At 41.3% G+C, this 20,618-nt stretch overlaps 1 protein-coding gene across 6 annotated transcripts in view; it reads left to right on the top strand.

The window, feature by feature from the left end:
* Positions 1-20,618, top strand: part of AGBL1 (ATP/GTP binding protein like 1) — a 286,972-nt gene that overhangs the window by 193,272 nt on the left and 73,082 nt on the right. For 5 of the 6 annotated variants that reach the window (XM_035336082.1, XM_035336078.1, XM_035336079.1 and 2 more), the window contains one exon: positions 1,861-2,021. In XM_035336082.1, the coding sequence (XP_035191973.1) occupies positions 1,861-2,021 (161 nt within the window). Of the gene's footprint in view, positions 1-1,860; positions 2,022-20,618 lie in introns of those variants that run through there. The other variant, XR_004753622.1, reaches the window with a different exon arrangement.

The following is a 20,618-nucleotide window of genomic DNA, read 5'->3' as shown; positions in this document are numbered from 1 at the left end:
GCTTGCAGTAAAGGTGATTAGGATAAGAGAAGAAATGGTGTCAGAGATTTGCTTACTGTTATTAAAAATATTTAGGAGACTGTCCCAAGAGAATTCCTTTTGCCAGAGACCTCCAGCCCTGCCTGGCACCGAGGCTATGTTTTCCCAGATTGTTTGCATGCTCTTCTAGACAGGTCTTGTGTTTATCTAGCTGTCCAACCACTCGGTGTAAGTTCAAGCTCCGCATTATTTTGTTCATGTCCATCATCATAATAACGTATTCACACTTGGCTTACAGGGTCTCAGAAAGGAAGCAGAATTTCAGCATAAATGTGTCTGTTATCAGATAGGGCTTCTGTCATGCGGTATATTTGCACATGCCAGACCTACAGGAGTTGAAGTGGTGGTTTTCACCCTGTCCAAGTAGTTTGTGGTCTCTAACAAAAATGCACAAAAAAGCTTACAAGAGAGCTGTAGACAGTAATGTGAGAAATCTTTCTTCCATCCACCTGCACGTTGTAGGCTCAGAAATAACCTCAGCTCTGTAGAGCTGCTGAGATCCCAGAGAACTTGACAAAGGCGGTGATGTTATACAGCAAAAACAAACAAACAGGAGGACAGAGCTCAGCCCCCTGTAATGGATTACCAGAAAATACATGGGCTCTGTTACCCACAAGATGGCCAGTAGCAAATACCTAGTGGAGAGTCAGGTACAGGCCATGCTGGTGTGGAGCACGCCCTGTGCCTGTGGCTGGGGCCAGGACTGCGAGCGTGGACTTGTGACAGTTGCTAAGGAAACAATCTTGGAAATGGGATTGGAGCTCTTGTCAGAAAATGGTTGGCTGCAGAGATGGCTCGTGCTGCAAAAGCGCACAGGGCTGATAGAAGCAGCAATTGTTCAGCAATTGATTCAACCCCTGATGTGATAGCATTAAGCAGTGACATGTGATGTGGTCACTAAATGCCAAAGATGAGGGATTTTGCAGTTCCTTAGTGTGTTTTCTTTTCAGTGTATCCGTTTTTTGGTGTTTTTTTGGGGGGGCTTTCTCTCCATCTTGTTGCCTGTGTGAACCTACCAGTAATTACATTGAATTACTCCTATGTGGGCCTTTGATGTCTTACTTTTTAGTTTGTTTGTTAGATCTTTAGTTAGTTAGTGAAAAAACACACACAGACTTGATAATCAGGGGTCTTCCAAGTGAGGATCCACAGCTTGGAGGAGTCCCCTTGGAAAGATGATGTTAGTAATCCAAACCCTGCTTGTGCATCTTTATCTCAGCCTGTCTCTGATAGAGAGACATAAGCTTTTAATAGACTGAGAAATTCCTTGGAGGTGTTTGTTAGTTTGCAATTACTTTGCAATTGATTTTCTTAAAAAACAATTCATAACTTGTTAAAGATCTTCCCTCCCTCCCTCTCTCCCAGTTTCCTTTTCAATCTCTGTCACTGCCCAGTATTTACAGTCATAAAGCCTATTTGTTTCCCATTGCTTAGGGAGATGATTTTTCTACAGAGAGAGAGAAAAAAATGAGACCTAATCATTTGTAAAACTGGATTTACAGTCAGATCCTCCTGGGGTCTCAGTATAATTCTTACAATGACGACTACTGCAAATGTAATTTAGGTGGTTAAACTATTTGCCTCTGTTTCCCCATTTGTAAAATAAGGTCTATTTTAGAATAGCTCCTGTAGACCAAGTGCTGTCAGTGAATTTGTGAATGGCTTAGGGGAAATATTGCAAAATATAGCAAAAGTGAAGGAACCCTTCATTCAGAATGGAAGGAAGAACACTGAGAGTTGTCCTCCAAAACAAGCGTGACTCTCTCCTAACACCTGGAACTTGCACACTCAGCAATGAATCTTCCTGCTTTTCTCCTCCAGGGCCTGCAGCTGGGAACTCAAGAGTTGGAGGAGATGGGAAGCAAGTTTTGCCTTGCTCTGCTCATTCTGCATCTCAAATCCTTGCCCTGCAGCAAGAAGGTGATGGACCAGGCAGCGCTCCTGCTAGATCTGGATGAGGAGATAACAGACCGAGCACAAAGGTCAGTGATGGTGTTATTCAGAGGGTTCTCCTGTGGGAGATCCTCCATGGAGACAATCTCTTTCAGAGAAGACATTCTCTAAGGAATATAGGCAGGGAACAAATATTGTAGGTTAGTAATGGAATTTGATGACATGATTTAGAAATTGTAGGCCTGATTCTGCAAGGATTCTCACAGATACTCCTCTTCATACTGTACTGAGTCCTACATACACTTAGAACACAGGTTGGTGAGTTTTTGATGCATGTGATGAAGTCAGTATCCTACTGATCATTGAGGAGGTGTTTTTCTAAATTGCAAAATTAAATTCTTAGCTTCCTTTAGGGATTTATGCAACTAAGTTTGCCATAGTATTAATATATGGGGACTTTAGCCTGGATAAATATCAGAGTATGGGACTCTTAAGCTTGAATTTGTGATGAAGTGGAGATGTGTATACCCTTTCTAGAGCATTCTCATTAGTGCTATGTGCAAGCACATATGCTTGTAATAATGTTTTTCCAAGGCAAATGGAGAAAGAAAACTTAGTGATGTGATATGATTTGAAGCTTCCCAGTGGGTTTGTCATCAAAGAGTGCTTCCATCTTCATCAATGAAAAGCAAGTTTTTCAGTTGCAGAAATGCCCCTATAATTTATAGCAAGCTTCCAGTCTTCCCCCTGCAGGAATACTTAACTGACATTACCACCACCTGTTCCTCATGCCGGAAACCATTCTTACAAGCTTGTTTACGGTTTTTAATGTTTATGAGGGACAATGAAAAAAGAGGCCTGAAAAATAGAGACGTTCCTTTGGTGTAGCTGGGCTCACTTGAACGTATGAACACATAAATGAAGCAATTAGCATGTATCCTAAATAATTTCAGTGTTGTGGACATCCATCCAACAAATTGGTGGTGTGTCATTAGAGAGAACTACTAGTCAGGTGGTTGGATTTGAGATAGAAATCAAATTCTTACTTTTGAACTAGAGCTGGAAGAGCCTTTGCATAAAATAATGTCTCTTCTGGGAAGGAAAATGCTGAACCTTGATTAGCCCCAGACAATGATAAAAAACCACCCAGTCACACTAGCTCAGCGAGGCCTTTCCCTGATCTATGTAGTTTTCTGTTACTATTTGTTTGGTTTCATACTAGTAGGCATTAATTTATTTTTTCCCAGTGTCGTGGGGTAATGGACCTGTACCAAAATAGTAGTAAGAAACTCTCTGGTTATAAATACTTTTGAAGTCAACAAATCCCCAAATCCCTTACCCTGTAAGGCTCCCATAGTGTTCCAAATGTGTCCACGGTGACTGAAAGCAAAGCCTTCTATCCTTTCTAGTTTCCCCAGCATTAGCATCAACTAGGGATGTAATGCCACTGTTGAAAGGCAATGTGAGAGTTATGTGTTCATTTTCACTCCACTGGGTAAAATTGCAGATCTATGGAGTTTTGGTGGGTTAGGTGCAATTAGTTATCATTTGCAGAACAGGTAAATAGTTGCATTGTTAATCCTATCTAGAGATATGCCATATTGCAGGAGCTTGTTGCATGAGGCTGGGGAAAGAGAGACACAGGGACCAAGGGGCTTGTTAGCATATTCTGTTTTTTGATAAATAATTCATTGAAAATGATTGTGTAGTCTATTGATTCTGATTCAGTTAATTCAATTAATATTTTGCCTCTGGGTTTCTATGAGACTTACCAAGAGAATTGCATAATTTGGTTTTAGAGGGTATAGGAGGCCTACTAGGACCAACGGAAGAATGCAGAATACAGAGAGCACATTGCTACGGGCAGGAGGACAGCTACGTCCAGGCCTCTCTCTCAGCTCAGACCTTGAAATAAAATAACACACAGACTTTGAAATAAAAAATGATTCTCCATAAAAACATTTATCTGGAGGAAGCCGTGGGGTACCACTCAGTCTGATCTTACTCTGTAAAGACGAAGTCCAGTCTTGCTCTTTTAGGTAGCACAAGGAGGTCACCAGAGCCTTGCAGCTTACTGGTGGTGTATCAGTACGTCAATGGAAATTATACTCTGCTTTTTCCTAGACTGGTGCCATCTTTGCGGGCTTAAAGAGAATGAAGTGTCTGTAGTTTAAAACCAGCTCTGTTTTCTGTGGTTATCACAAAAATGCATGACATTCTTGAATGCTTTCTGTATTTTCTTCTTCTGAAAGTGTGAGTAGATGTGGATGGAAATACCCAATTTATTTTGTACCTTTGCCAAAGCAGAACTCTGCTTTGGCAAAGGCAGACCTGGGGCATGTACGTGCAACACAGGATCAGTCTGGGTGGTTACCTTGTGGGATTTCTTTTTTGTGCTCTTTATATTGTGAACAGAGGTGGTTTTTAACACCCTGAAGGTAAACCCTTTTCCAGGAGTCTGTACAGCCCTGATCCCAGGAAATATTATTCATAGAAGATGTTGAAGTGGGAAGCATTAGCTCTGATTGTAGCTAATGTTTTTCTCGCTAAGTAAAGTGTGCCTTAAAGACTGTCCTACTAGCAGTGTCAAACGAAAATAATTGCTATTGTTCAACCTTGATGAAAATACAGTCTTTATTCATTGGTAGGGTTTTGTTTTGTGGAAAATAGGATGAAATTGCACTGATCGCTACAGATGTGAGCAGTGTGATGCATTGCATAGTGCTTATGTTAAATATGTCTATCTCGATCTAATGTGTTTCCTAAATATGTATTTCTCAGTGCCCGTCTCTGTAGTACTCTGGGTGACAGGTCAAGCTATGGAATGAAAAGTTAATCCAGCACTGAATAGAGCTGGCTCCCAGATGAAATGTCTCATTGCAAAGGTACATAGATCACAACCTATGGAGCCAGAGATCTCTTCTGTTGTGAAATCCCCACAGTTCGTGCCCTGCATTTGTCTCTCTTTTGCCCTGGTATCTTGTGTGCGTGTCATTGACTTGGCATTTCAGCATCTCCTTCCAACAGCAAACATTTTCACCTGTCAAGGTTTATAACTGCATGTGTCTTTTAATTTTCCTCTTCAGGCTCTCTCCACTCTGAGTATTTCTTAGACTTACTCTTTCACTACTGCTGTGAGGGAGATGAAGGTGCAGGCTGGACCCTCCCTGTTTCCCTGGAATAAACTGCTGTGAACTTTGTACAGTTCTTTCAGAATCAGTGGTCAATAAATCAGAGCAAGGTAATAGCTGTCAGGGAAATAACTGGTCTGAAGTGACTGGTCATCCTGTGTGAATGGGATATTTCTCACATCAGATCTGGTCCATAGTGTTCATACGCAGTCTCCAATGAACCAAAGAAAGGTGTAGGAAACCTTTAGCTAACCTAACTAAATACATTGTGGTACATGGGCAAGAATTTCTTCCTGACCCATGCTTTCTTCAGTCTAGCATGAAGAGTAAATGGGAGTCATTCACGAGCGTGAGTAGGGCAAATGGAATAAGTTCCCAGCAGAGACACAGTAGTAAATTAGCCGCATCTGAGGATAAGTTGAGGGGGCTGAACTTCCATCACTAGGCCTACATCACTAGAAGGACAGTAGAGTATTTCCCCTAAGACCCACGAATCCTTAGACAGCATGAAGTTGGCCTAACAGCTATTTGTCACTGGTCCTCAACAGGTCTATATGGCAGCTGTTTCATACACATGCCAAAAGTTGGAGGAAGTATAAGATGCAGTACATACATTATATAAATTCCAACCGTCAGGTGTGACGGCTGCAGGAAGAGGGGCAGGGAAGAGCTGTTTTCTCCCTGCGTGTCATCAAAGCTCATGGGCTAGATACAAACTGGGCACATTCAAGGACTATTTCAAGTTACACCTAGTTACCAGGTGACATATATGTCCTTCTTAAGCCTGCCTTAGAGACCAACAGGTAACTCCTGAAATTATTGCCATTGGTAGTGCAGTGACATAGGATTTCTGGACCATCTGGAAATGCTCATCTGTGTTATACCTGAAGTGCTTTAACTGTGAAACCTCTGCAGTAAATTCCAAGCCCGTTACTCAGATATTATCTCTCCACAGAAAGTTCCTACGCGCTTCCTACCGAATGCTGTACCTGATTAAATCAAGGGAAAATACAGTTAAGGGACTTTTGAATTAATCTAATGTAAATGCTATATAAACGTTGTGCTTACAGGGTCCTGGAACCAATGCTCAAAAGGTTATTGGTATCTAATATGTTGCTTCTCATGATTTATTGAAAAAAAGACAAAACCAAGTGGCTATTCAAGTGTTTCCAAAAACATCCAGGTGACATCCTGCAAACTTCAAATGAATAAATGCCCCTGGGGCTGGAGCAAACTTTTGATAATCCTAACAAAATTCTAACTGCCCCTCTAGTGGTTAAATTGTTTAAGGTATTAGCCAGCTTTTAATTAGCATCCTGTGCTCCTGGGACGCTTGTTCAAGCATTATCACCCTCATGTTTCACAAAACCTTAACAACTTAGTAGTTTTTTTTTTTTTTTGTTTTGTTTTTTTCCTCTTCACAAGTGCTAGATAGGAGTTTTTCTGCATCAAATAGCCCTTTTTTCACCTCCATGCAGTAGGGTCAGTCTTAAGGACTACTCTGCCAGGGTCAAAGACCAAATATATGGAGAGTTTTCTGGGTTCTAGCGGCCTTATTCAAAAAAAAACAAGGTAATGTATCAGATGCTCATACAGGCATTTTGTTCTGTCTTCTCCGAAAGGCACAAGCTGGCCTCAGAAACATTTGCCATGCCTCAGGAAGAACCACTAATTCTGCGTTTCCAGCCTGCCACCACGCCTTGTAGTCAATTCAGGTGTTCAGAAGCTCTCTGCTGGGAAAATGAAATGCCAGCATGGACTTCAGACATCATGTGTTTTGATAATAGGTTTCATGCCTCATTTGCTGTAAAAGCGATTAGGTTTTAAGTCAATGCTGTCCAGGTAACTTCACATTTGTCATGGCCAGAAAGAAGATGGGAAGTGACTGTTCACTTAAAACAGGTTTAAGAAAGAAAGAGCATCTTCTCATTAAAGGTGTCTTTCCCTTCTTCCTCATGTTTTCAATGGATGGTATATTCCTTCATTCTCTTCCCCTCTGCCCTCCAGGTTGTGCTTGGGAGTGTTTTGCACTGCAGCAGCTGTATCAGTTTGTTCAGGAGACACATCGTACATATTGAGACAGCCCTTTCAGAAGTCATTAAGAATTTTCTGCTGACTCAGATATTATTCATCTCCTGTGTTTCTTCATCATTCCTTACATTTCTTGAGCAGAGCCAAATCCTTCTCCATCCCAGATGGCAAATATGCCTAGCTCTGATATTAATCAAAAGCAGGAAGCTTAATCACTATTCTGGCTCTTTGTCCGGATGTAATCTTTTCATCTTCCATACACTGAGAAGAATTAGATTTCTCCATGAGTGGATGGCAAATCCAAGAATTGACAAGAAGGATTTGCAGATCATTTGGAACTGTGCTTGCTCTTCTTTTATAGTGCATTGATGCACCATCATGATCCTGAATGGTATTGAAATGTTGGATTTCCCATCCTTTCACTCCAATTCACCCTTCCCTGATTATGGCTGTGCAAGCAAGTCCACTCATCTTTTAGGCGATGTGGCCAAAATGCCATTCAGATCAAACTAGAGTGAATTTTTGGAGATGAAGCAACCAAGAAAGAGGAAAGTTCAAACAGCAAAATAATACAGATGGAACAAAGCATGTTTGCTTCATTTCAGGCATTTCTGACACATCTTTGTACAGCAGAAATGCAGCATGATACTTCTGTGCAGTGATGGCAAATGTCTCCCCTGCCTGATGGTGTAAGTCTTCCTATAATTACAGGTGAATGTGGGTTTCATTCCTTGTTGTGTTTTGTTTGTTTTTATTAAGTAAACTGGAAGAAATTTCAGCTGAAAGTGTTCCAGCAGTCGTGCCATCTGGTCCCCTGAGGCAGACTGGGCAGTTGGACTCTGAGGAGTCCTCTGACATATGCACGAAGTTGAAAGTGTTCTTTCATGAGTTTGTGAATCTAACTCCTTAGGGAATGTAACAGCAGGAATTATTTGACAGTTTTGATTCAGATTTCTGTTTGATTGAATGCTCATTTTTCTTTAGGCAAAGATTTGGGACTTTTTTTACCTTCATCATCTGTAGACATTAAATATCTTGTGCCAGCTTTCAGGAGAGGAGGTTGTTTATTGATTCTGTTTTTTTAGCTTAGTCACAGATTTTACTGCTGGTAAAGGAATTTAAAATTTCTACTGCTTTATGAACATCTCTGGATGTGGTATTTCTGTATTTGGATGCCTGAGCAAGTGCCAAGGAGGTGCATCTAGCTAAATAAACCAAGCATCATGTTTGCCATGCTTTGTCATATTGGTGGTGTAGAACATGGGACAAGAGGAGTTTCTAATGTATTTCTTATAACAGTTTCATGGGCACAGTCTAATATTTAACATTAACACAACGCGTCAGCTATGAGAGTAGTAGAAGTGAGGTTATGGAGTGGTCTCATATTACTGTAAGGAGTTTGAATCAGTTTAAGTAATACTGAACTGCAGTTGTCTTATAACACTTGACAGTGATCTTTCATACAGATGGTGCAACAGAGTGGTGATACCTTGCCCTCCAGGGTCTGACCTAAAACCTGGATGTCTCTGCTATTGGAAGGAAAAAACTCAGGTTTTGGGTTTGGATCTATTACAGGCTTCAGATTTTACTGTCACTGTATACCTTGATAATCATGTTTTCTAAATAAGAATGTGAACTTTCTCCTACCCATCCCTTCATCCTTCTCATCCAGCACTCTTCAGCATCTTTTCTTTGTTAGTGTGAGAATCTGAGCCCAGTGAATTCTTTGGAGGTTCAGCCAAGCAATACAGCCTATAATGAATGCATTTGGTATTCAGAAGGCTTTTATGTAGCTCTGCACAGGTGAGCCACTGTAATTCAGCAACTTTTCATTAACACTTTCTAGAGCTGTCCCTGTTTTCCCTCTATTGATTTTTATTATGATTATTATGAAATACCTTGGGAGCTGCACAGCTTTTGTTGATTGTTATCAAATGCCAGCCCCAGCTATGCCAGACTGAGAACAATTATTCATGCTTATTTCAGAGGTAATTAATTTATCATTTAATAGCTAATAATAGCACTTTAAATGGCAGCAGAAAGGAATGAGAGGAAAAGAGAGAATGGCAGAGAAAGAAATCATAGAAAGAACTTCAAATATGCACAAAAGGACTACTTGCTATCTTATCTGTCTGAGGTTATTCAAATTACTGTACACGTACAGATCTGACTAGAGTACAGATAATGAACTTGTATATATCCAGCAGAACAAATGGGCTCTGCATTGCCCTTTCTGTGAGGCGTATTGGTACAGTACTGTCTGGTATTAGACATTTTCATATTGATTAGGAGCATCTGTATTTCTGTGGTGCAGTCCTTTCCCTTAAAATCTAACCTGAAATATGAAAGCCATTGGGTTCCTTCACATGGTGGGGTAGAAAAATAAAGCTGACTGCTGAAGTGTCCCCCACAGGAATGGATTATGAGGGACATCCACTTTCCTCTGAGGTGACCTTTATAGACCAGGATAGTGCTGACACTGGAACAGGATAGATGGTCTTTTCTGGGAGGGCACAAAGGATCACGGGAGGATTGCTCTATTTAGACTATTGGTCATTTTGAATGCAGCCGGAAAAGGGATTTCAGACTGAATATATCATGGGTCTAACGTTTAAGAGGTAGGGTTAGGAGATTCTATATAGCATTATATAGGTTATATGTATACTGCAGCAGTAGCTCAAGCTCTAGCTGCATTACATTTGGGTCTCTGTCATCACAGAAGAACGAGGCAATTTAGTGAAACTGATGATCTCTGTCCTTTGTATTTAACTACAGTGTCAATCCTTGTGCCTTTGGGCTGGTGGGAAACATGGATAAGTGATAAGGGAAGTCCAAGGCTCTTATTACTGTATTGTTTCCATGTGGTACTTTTCCAAATGATTCCCAAAAGAGCTTCGGTCTTGTGAAAAACAGAGAACTGGCATGTATTTCATAATGATGAACACTGTAGTACCTGTAGTAGGGCAGGTGAAGCAATGGGGTGAGTGACAAGGATGGTAGTTAGGCAAAATGAACTTCCAGCCCTTCAGATGGAAGCATGTTTTAGTGGAAGTGGTGTATTTTTCCTCTGATGAGTTGTTCTCTTTCTTGCAATTGTCACTTGAGGTGACCTTTAATTAATCCATCCACAAGTCCCAAAAGAGTCTCTTGAGGATCACACTATGTAGCAGAAAATTACACTGGTTGAAGGTGAAAACGGACTTTGCTTTCCAGTCTTCTGGAGAATTAGTAATGGGATGTAAATCACAGGAATTAAAGGCTTTATCTGGTTTATCTGGATCAAACACTTCACCATTTGGAGTCCTCACCTCTTGGATCCAATATAGTAGGGGCTCTGATATCCAAGCATCACAGAATTTAGAAGCAAACTGAAATGAATGCCAGGGGTCTGTGAAACCAGGTAGAGCAGAATGTTTCCCCACCCGTCACTAGCATCAAAGCCTCAAAGTCCTGCACAGCATTGAAAGCGGCAGTGTCACATACCTTACTGTTGTTTAAAGTGAATATTTCCTGTCATGGGCAAGATATAGTAATAAAAGGTGCTGAAACCCCTGTAAAACCACCAGTGGGATCCAATTCTTCTCCAGGTCAGAAATTTGTTACCTATTTAAGTTACTCAGACAATAAGAGCGAAGGAGAGCCAAATTCTGCTATAATGATATTCCTAGGCACATTGTGTCTCCATCTCTGCATCCTTTCTCTGCAAAGTGAACGTAAGAGATTTCTGCTTTCGAGGCAAAAGCTCATTGCAGGTTCTTTTGGTTTGGTGCCCAGCTTGCAAATGAGAGTCTGAACAGGCCTCTTGTACTGTGGTGACAGTATACAACTACTATCTAGGAGCATGTCAAACAAACAAACAAAAAAACACTTAGTGAGACAAATGAGAGATTAAACATTTAAAGGGGTAGAAAAGACAGAAATTCATAATTCAAGCTGGTGAGTTACAGTAAAAGGAGCACATAGCCTATAAGGGAAGTGGGTGGGCGAGCAAAGTGTCACATTTGGAGGTGAAAGTCGGCACTTGAACAGCATTTTTAAAGTACTCCAAAGCCACCTCCACTGCCATCTCCGCTCTATTGTGTACTCTGTCAGAGGCTCTGGCTGTTCAGTGCATTGTATCTGTGACTCACGCAGACCCTGACGCTTGCTGCCACACGAGATACTACAGAGAGAGACGTGGCAGAGGTATTGTGTGAGACATGAGACAAATGTGTGCAGGTTGTTGTTTCAAGGCCCAGCACACATGTACCAGTGTGGACGAGCACACACGCATGGAGATACAAATGTATAAGCCAGTCCCCGTGGGCTATGATGAAACCATATGGATTTTTTAGGATGTATAGGCTAAATGTAATGTTGGGAAAAAGAATTTGTGAGAATTATTATGCCTGACCACCCTCTGGGTGATGTACCCTTTCCTAACTCCCAGCCTGACCCTCCCCTGTCCCAGCTCCATGCCATCCCTCAGGTCCTGTCACTGCCCCCCAAGAGCAGAGCTCAGCGCCTGCCCCTCTGCTCCCCTCGTGAGGGAGCTGCAGGCCGCCATGAGGCCTCCCCTCAGTTTCCTCCTCTTTGGGCTGAACAAACCAAGTAACCTCAGCTGCTTCTCATATGTCTTGTTCTCTAGGCCCTTCGCCATCTTTGTAGACCTCCTTTTGGATGCTCTGTTTTTTCTGTTGTGGTACCCAGAACTGCACACAGTGTCTGTGGTAAGGCCGCACCAGCTCAAAGCAGAGCAGGACAATCACTTCCCTCAACCAGTGGTTGGAGGGCAGAGCACTGACGCTTTCTTATCACTGTCATAGTGCAATGTGGGAGCTGTGGGACTGATTCTGGCCTGGAAAAGTGTAGATGGACCTGCGATGTGGGGTGGTGGTGGTGGTAGAGGAGGGGGAAGGATTGATGCTAGGTGAGATCAGTTAGCAGAACTCTATGGAAAGTTGTAGTTCTGAAAGAATTAGATTGAGATGCAGTGGCTAAAGCAAACAAACATATAAAAATCAGCTTGTTGTGATGTTTTCCTTTCCCAAAGACCCTATCATTTCAGTCATGGCTTCTTTCCACTCCCATGGGTAGATGCTAAGGGCTTGAGCAGCTGCCACGAGTGCTGAGCAAAACCAACAGGCCAGGGCATGGGCTGCTGCTGGGGCAGGGGGAGAGGCAGATTCTGAACGGTGTAAGAGGAAAGAAGAAAAAACTTCCCCTTTGCAGCTGTTAGGGCAGTATTCCTTCTCTGTATTCTCCCCATGATGCAGTTGGAGATCTCTGCTGAATGGCTCCATCTCCCATTCCGACTTCCATTTGTTCTTGGTAAAACTTGTATTTTTCAAAAGGATGAAAAGCTAATTTCTGGACGGTTGAGTTTCATTTTCAAAGTAACAGAAATAGGCTTTATGGTTAGATTTTCACATATGTCTTTAACCATTTAGAAGTACATAATCAGCAGCTTTATCTATTGCATACTATTCACCAGTTAAACCATAATGGTTTCCTATTAAGTGTTAACAGTTAGTTACTACCTTAAATCCCTATTTCAAAAAGAGTAAGAGGATTTGGAGTTGGAAGGCAGAATAAGCAATAGAAGCAGCTGAATGCCAGAAAAAGATTCTGCTATCAGGGCAGTATCATCAGGAATGAAGAATAAGGGGAAGAATAGAAAGCATCTGTTCTCTATCTATTTCTCTGTCTAATCTGTTTGTTCTGTCTAGTCTGCCCAACAAGTTTTTACATCACACTCTGTACTTCAGAATTGTTTCCGAAGATGCCATTCTACAGCATCTTCCATAAAGCACCAGCATCTCATTAAAAGATAAAAGTCCTATGTGATTCAAACAGCAAGCAAAACCCCATTTCAAATAGGAAAATAGTGTTTCATCTTCCGTTGAACTGCAGGGGGCAGCCAAGAATTTGGGTAAAGTATTGCTACCTGGATTTACCTTGTCAGGCTTTATCTGGTATTAACACTTATTTTTCATTGTAGCACACAACCTGTATTTTCATCTGTGAATAAGTGAATCATAAGAAGACAGGATCCACTGTAGTACATTTGTCCAGTTAAGTGTCCTATCTGACAGTTCTCCACATTAGAGATTTCAAAGAGGGATGCAAGAAATTGCCATAGTGGACAATTACAGACTACCCCAACCACCTAGGGAATGCCTATCTATCTTCAGACACTTATTTATTTATACCTGGAAACATGAGAGTTTGTAGCTTTTCCAAATAATTATAATAGCAATAATCCTGTCTAATGAAATGTTCCAGTGCTCTGATTTTCTCTACTAGTGGCTAATGCTTTTTGAATCTTATATTGCTCCTGGCTGCATGCTGCTATCTCATGAGTTTTATAGCTTAGCTGTGTGTGTTGTGCAGAAAGAGAAAGTATTTCCTTTCATCAGCTGGTCTTTCACCTTTGCAAATGCATTTTTGTCTTCTGCTGTAAGAGAGAATAATTGGGAGTGCCCAAATTGCCAGTTATTTTGTAAACAACTATCACCTCCTTGTGCATCTGGTCATGAAAAATGCTCAGTTTGAGTCTTCCTATGCCTCTAAATACTTTTATCACCTGGTCTGCAACCCTCCTTATTTATGTGCTTTCTTTTAAGATATAGGAAGACAAGAATTCAAGATGGTTTTGCTAAAGGCAGCATAACATTTGTTAAAGTAACAGTTTTGTAATATTTTCACTGTTACTGTCTGCGTGCATTGCAGTTGAGGTTTGGTATTTTCAAGAAGGGTGGTAGGTTCCTGGATTAATCAGCCCTATCATCACCTGGTTTGATGAATGTATTGGAGAAATCATTTTATCTTTAAGCAATAATTACCTTGGAAATTTACTGGCCACAAATAGGAGATGTGAAAGAAACCAGAATCTCTCAGATGAAAGTTCCTGCCCATAAGAAATTGTCTTTTTTTTTTTTTTTTTTTTTCTTTTTTAAGACCTTTTAACTGTATTTATCTGTCTGACTTGAAGTCAATGATTATTTTTACCTATGTCTAGAAAGGACCAAATACAAAATAGAAAAACAAATGAAGGGGGATGTGATGCTGGCAGCTTGTGGGTAGCACAGAATGGTGAGAAGAGAGAGGGTCCCTGAAAAAGATGGGTAGGGAAGGTCAAAGTCCAAGACCTAAACCCTCTCCCTGCCTTCTCCTGCAGCTCATGGGAGTGATCATGAAGACTGCAAACAACCTGATGCCTCAGTTTCAAGAGCTCAGAATTAAAAAAAAAAAAAAAAAAAAGTGTTGGGTGGAAACATAAATAATGGAGTAGGCTTTAAAAATGGTTTAGGTATTTTGACAATGTCTCTGAAGCATCTTTGCCCTTTCAAAGGAGGAGCAGATTGGAGGCATAAGACTCAGAAGCAAGGGTTTTGTTCACTTTTCTCTCACTTCTTAAAATCATACCCAAACTCTTATTGTGCAAGTGTACTGTTCAGGATCAAAGCCTCAGCTCCAAGTGGAGAAAGTCCTCGGAGAGCAAGGCCTGAAGGCTAAGCCCGTAATGCTGCTGCTGCTGGCTGTATAGCAGTCTGCTTGGGAAATCTAGTCATGTGTGACCCAGCACCTGGAGATACAGCAAAATTGGGAGCAGCATACTCAGCATCACTGCATAACTTGGGATCTTTTTTCTCTTTGCCAGCTTAGGTCCCTCTCTTGGTCATGGTCCATCAGGAGTTTAACCTCACCGGTGTCAAATGTCTGCAAGGCTCTTCTGTAACGAAGCATCCAGTAATTCTTTAAACTTCTCAGAAATGGAGTACTCTGGTAAATGAGCTGGAATTTATCAGAAAGGGAATAATGAATAGGCTCACTTGAGGTTTCTACTCTTTTCAGAGTATTTTCCTCATGTCTGGTATTTCCATCCACTTACAGAGTGGCTCTGAGGAACTAGCTATTGGTGAGGGATCAATAGGAAGATGGTTACTGAAATTTCCGAGATTATTTCCCCTGTAGGTACGACAGGAATAGCCATGAAGACAGGATACCTGTTTGCACAGATATCTCTCATGCTTTCTGGTACTTTCTCACTTTTATTCTATCCCTTGTGGGGTGCTGGATCTGCATACTAAGAAAGCTGCAGTTGATAGAACTTAAATAAGGTGACTCTCAAACAGCAGTGTCCTTGATCCATCATTAAAAATGTCCTTGAAACATCGTGTCATCAGACGGAAGGTTTGTGTTGCTAATCCCTGGCCGTCCTTGTTCTACCGTGTATGTTACACAGCCCCAGTATATTTTGTGCTATTCATGGGGGAGTGAGCTGGTTTGGTTTTGCTTCTTTTTACTTTTTTGTTTGTTGTTTGTTTTAAATGTTTTTCCCTGAAGGGCACATGAGAGCTGTGGGTATAGGAATGCAATTGCAGGAAGGTAACCTTTCCCATCCCTGAGTTTTCTCAAGAGATGCATGCAACAGCAAGATACATGTAAACCCATCAGAGCTGTTAGTGTGGCTTAATACTTACAGATGTAAACCCTTGAAGGAAATAAACAGCCTAGCTCTGAACAGGATGCAGAGGTATAAAGTTGCAGCCATGTGCTCACTCCCCATGTTATTTCAGGTAGTTATTAATTGTTTAGCTTTTCGAAGAAAATGACAGCCTTACTGCTAATTTCTTTCATGTTTGTATACTACTACCAATACTACAGTATATTTTTTTCTAAATTTGAACATCAGATGATTTTTTTTATTATTATTATTATGAGGATTCCATTCTAAGACTTAAATGTTGGAAGAGTAACTGTTACCTGACAAGAGGGGTAAAAAGGCCAAATTTCCTTTCTTTTCCCAAGTATTGAAGGTGGAGGGAGATAGAGAAATCTGTCCGTTCTCCAAGCAAGATCTTCTCTTCCACATCAGGAAAACAATTTTGGAAGTTGATCAGGGAGCCTCAAACTTCAGGAGTAACAAAACCCAGATCCCCACTGTGTCTCTCTCAACAGAGTTTATCTTCGCAGAGTATGGGCTTGGCTGTTTCTCTGATCCTTTGCATCTGAGTGACATTCCTGTGCAATGTGCAGCCTGCTGGCTTGTCCTCTCAGCTAGATCTGTGGTTGATGTAAGTGGGCAGAGTTTTCAAGTAATTTACAGCAGTTACACCATCTTCCTCCATCTTCTCTTACAGTAGCAGCACAGTATGCCTGGCGAATTTCCCTACTTACTCCCACATAGCTTTTCTAGAAATCACCTGTGCCCTGTAATGGCTCAGAAAATAAAAGCATGGAGGCATTTGCCCTTGTTTAGTCCCCTGCTGATGGGTCAGAAGTAGAGATTAATAGGATAGGAAATGTGTTTCTACTCTGCAGTCAGTAAAGGAAATTCACTGGAACTAAATTAATCATGAAACGGACACAAAGAAGAGAATAGATTAGCAGGGAATTAACTCATTAATTAGATTCATACTGAAGTTCAGAAGAAGCTTTCCTTCAAGATAACAACCGAGTTCAAAGATCAGCAAGGGTAGGTCTTGGGAGGCAGGCACACCATTTTATTTCTGAATTCTGTCAGGTTTTACTTTAGCCCAACATCTGCCTAGTTATAATAGTGCATCAAAAAAGCTGCTGGAAGGAATTCAGCAGCTGGCAAAGTCTAACCACTAAGTGCCCAGCCATGGAAGCTATTATCAGCCCATTCAAATCGCTAAGCTCTGGTTCCTGGTGTTAACATAAGTGCGGGAGCCCTCTCTATTGTGCCACCTTGCTATATTTAGAGCTCGATCACAAGTCCTCATGTGAATAGCAGCAGCTTGTTGGAGAGTGGTTTTTCATTTTTTTCCCTCCAGCATTAGGGTGAGCAGAAACCTCATGCAGTTTTAAGAAGGTAAAGTGCTAAAGCACTGTTCTGCATGCTACACTTCCCGGGGCCCCCAGCTCGCCCTTTTTGTTCAAATTCACAGTGGCAGGGTGGGCTGGAGGTAAGTCGCTGCATGTTTCTAAGAAGATGGGGCTTGGCTGCAGTCTTGTTGTTCTAATGGGACGCTTCTCTACATGATCCCATCTCAGGCTAGCCAGCAGCTCAGGCTCAGGGTTAATTTGCGATCCACACATCAGTGTTCCCATTTAAGTCTGGTGTACAATGCCTGTCTTGTTCCTTGCACTTCACCATAAGCTTGAGTGCAGTGCAAGAGAAACGTCTCCCTTTGTGTTGCCAAGTATGGTACTCTGGTGAAGGGAACAGAGGAGAAAAGTGTAGAACTTTGCAGTTACCTCTCAGTCTGTGCTGCGAAAAGGCCCTACCAGCTCCCTTCACGCTCTGCAGAGCCCTTGGGGTGAGGTCTGCTACTGCCCAAATGCGGGAGGGCCCCTGTTACCAAGCCGTGTGTTGTAACAAATGCCACGCTGCTGCACAACGGAGCTGGTGATAAGTGTGTAGAGACTGTTTTTTGTAACGCGTTCTTAACGAACTAACAAACCAGAGCTAAACACCGAGAGTGAATCCATGTGAGAAAGGCCCCCTGCTTTCTGACTTACGCTTTCCCTTCTTTTGCTTTTGCTATCTCTCAGCATGAATGCAATCAAACCGCTCTCAGGAACATCTGAGCTGTGCATTCACCACTTAGGACTTTCTGGGTAGTGAAGTTTCCACATTGTTTATTTAGAGCTAAGTGTTCTGCTGGGTCTCTTATCACTTTCTGTAAATAACAACTGTCCTCTAAATTCTTCAGGCTGATTACTGAGACTGACAATCTGTGTTTTGAGTTGCTGAGCTGTATTAATCTCTAATATACCCTGGTCTGTGGATGGAAAGGCTAATGTATTGGGGATGTCACAAGAGGCGAAAGCCAAAAGACTTAGTCTTCCTGGGCACGTGAAGTGCTTTGGTTGTGACATGAATAAATCTCGCAGCAGCAACAGCGCTATTTCTGTTGTGCATAAAGATGTAAGAGGAGTCTGTTTTTTAATCCAATTTGTTAGAGATTTTATAGCACCAGAGCTAATTCATTTCTAGAAAAGAGAAGGCATACTTTATTTTTTACCTACCTGTAGCTTGCTGTGATAAAGTTTATTCCACCTGCTTATTGATGGAGTTCATAGGAACTTCACCCTCAAAAGAAAAACTCTAATTATAACTAGATAGGAAAAGCATAGTTTATGGCTGTAATCTGTTCTCCTTTGGTTTTTGGAGTCTAACCCTCTTCCTATCAGTGTGAAAGCTGGAAATGCATCTCCTCAAACCCTATTGAATGACACCTACTAGTAGCCCTTGCTGAAATGCAAATGGGAAAATGAAAGGAAGCATCACATCCATAGACTATATAAAATTCAATCCAGAGTTTATGCTGTGATAATTCAGTCCTGTATAATCCACACCAGGCTGATGAAATACCAGTTTGTACTGTGAATATGACCCAAGGTAACTGAAGACTTTACTGTGCTTTGGATCAGGACAGTTAAGAATGCAGAGTCCACATTCCTCTTTGTGCTTTTAATACAGCAAAATGCTTTGCTGCTGCTTTTGTTTCTGTCCTTCAGTCACAACAAAGGAATGTTACGAGTGGCTCCAGAGAAACAAAGCCTAGAATAGAAAAGGGATTTAGAGAGAAGAGAGGAGATTAGATGAAGTTGGTAAAAGAATTCCCAGTGCCATGTTCCCAGCTCAGCCTTCTGTAGGGAAGCCCTGTACTCCTGATCCATTATGATTCACTTGGCAGCTCTGCCCAGATGGCCTCTCCCCTTCATCTATACCACTATAAACTAAGACAGTGATAGCAGCCCTGCCAAACCTGGTTGCTGCTGGTGCATTGTACACAGCTTTCATTAATCTATTTGTTCCTAGCAGCTCATCGGTGAAAGCTCATTCTAATTCCCTTCCTTTTGATCTTCTCTAGACTTTTTGTGAAGAGGAGTGTTTGCAAGAAAGGAGTTGACCTGTAATACTCCCTAACTTTAGCTGTAGCATAAGCAAGTTTTATTCAAGCTTTCCTTTTACACTGCACAGTTCAATCGGTGCATGTTGATGTAGGCTTGTACTTTCTCATCTTCCTGTCTTCTGACCTTACAGTGATTTGGTTTTAAATACTGCTGTGTCCAGTAGTGATTGATTTTCCAGTCTTGGGTACCTTGTGCAACCTTAGCAGTGCATCCCATTCCTGATAGGCGACTGTTCCTGCTGTGCTTGGTGGAAAGTGGTGGAAGTCGTCCTGCATTGCTGTAGCAGACCTGACCTCTAAATGTCCTGCTGCTCCTTTGTCTCTGCTCTGCTATTTAGTACTGAAATTATGCCTCCTATATTACCATACTGGGGTATGTTAACAGCTGGCTGGGATCTCCACAGGTCATTTGTTTTCTCCAGTGAATATCAACTTAATGGGTATCATTCCTATATGTTAGTATAAGTTTTTTCTTAAAGATCTCTATTAATGCAGTTACCAGACTCTCTCCAAACAAGCTATCTCAGCTCTTACTAGCCTTATGTTTAGAACATGTTTTCCAGGTATCTAGTTTGAGTGTTATCTTGCTACAGGAAGTCCTTGCCAATTATTTTTTGCCTTATCCAGCCTAGCCATAGGGAGCAGATTATTTGCTTTTCAGTGATGTCTTCTGGACCCTTTTCAGTTGCACCAAGTCCCTCTTGAATTGCTTTCATGAGACTGGAAACAGATTTCTAACAGAGAGCTTAACAGTACTGAATCAAGACAAAACTGATTAATCTGTGTGTCTTGCCAGGGTACTTTTTTTTTTTTTTTTTTTTAAATAACCACCCAGAATTGTATTTGCATTTTTGTTACAGAAAGGAGTAGCAGGCTCACATTCAGTTGGTAATCTTCAATAATGCAGACTGTTTTTTTTTCCAGTAGAAATGCTACCTAGTCATTGCTCCTCATTTGTGTGTTTGTACCATTGATTATTCCTGTCTAATTGTAGTAACTTGTACTTGACCCTATTGAATTGCAGCTGTTTTCTTCAGGCTGCTTTTCCAGTTTGTCAAAATGATTTTGAATTCTAATGCAATTTTTGTCTTACTTTGGTTTCATCTGCAAATCAAATTAACGTACTTTCTATTTCATCTAAATCTTTAATGAAAATATTGAATTGTACCAAATCCATGACGGAGTCCCGCTGAAGCTCATTTAGCACGTCTATGCAATTTGACAGTGGAGCACTAAGAACTGTCTTCTGCTGTTTTCTAAACAGTTTCTGTGTTCACCCTGCTGTAGCCCATCTAGACCGGGCTTCTTATTCGGTCTGAAAATTTGAGACAGTTTCAATAACTTTACTACGGAGTCTTGGCTGCTGTGTATTACCCTGATACCTTCTCACAGAAGTAAATTAGAATGGTTAATCATAATTTGTACCTGATGAAGGTGTGTTGACTGATACCAACCTCTTCTTTTCTCCTTCGGTGCTTCTAAATTGTTTCTTTGTTCTGAGGAACTAAAGTTAAGCTGACAGGTCTATCGTTTTCAGCCTCCTCCTTTTTCTATCGCCAAAAGATAGTCACTGCATTGTATCAGTTATCTAGTTCATCACCAGTCCTTCCTAAGTTCTAAAAAAATAATCGTTAACAGCTTTGAGATTGATTGC

The sequence above is a fragment of the Oxyura jamaicensis genome, chromosome 10 (genome assembly GCF_011077185.1).
Source record: "Oxyura jamaicensis isolate SHBP4307 breed ruddy duck chromosome 10, BPBGC_Ojam_1.0, whole genome shotgun sequence".
In the NCBI taxonomy this organism is placed as follows: Eukaryota; Metazoa; Chordata; class Aves; order Anseriformes; family Anatidae; genus Oxyura; species Oxyura jamaicensis.
The sequence above is the reverse complement of the archived record's forward strand: the minus strand, read 5'-3'. Positions and strand labels throughout refer to the sequence as shown.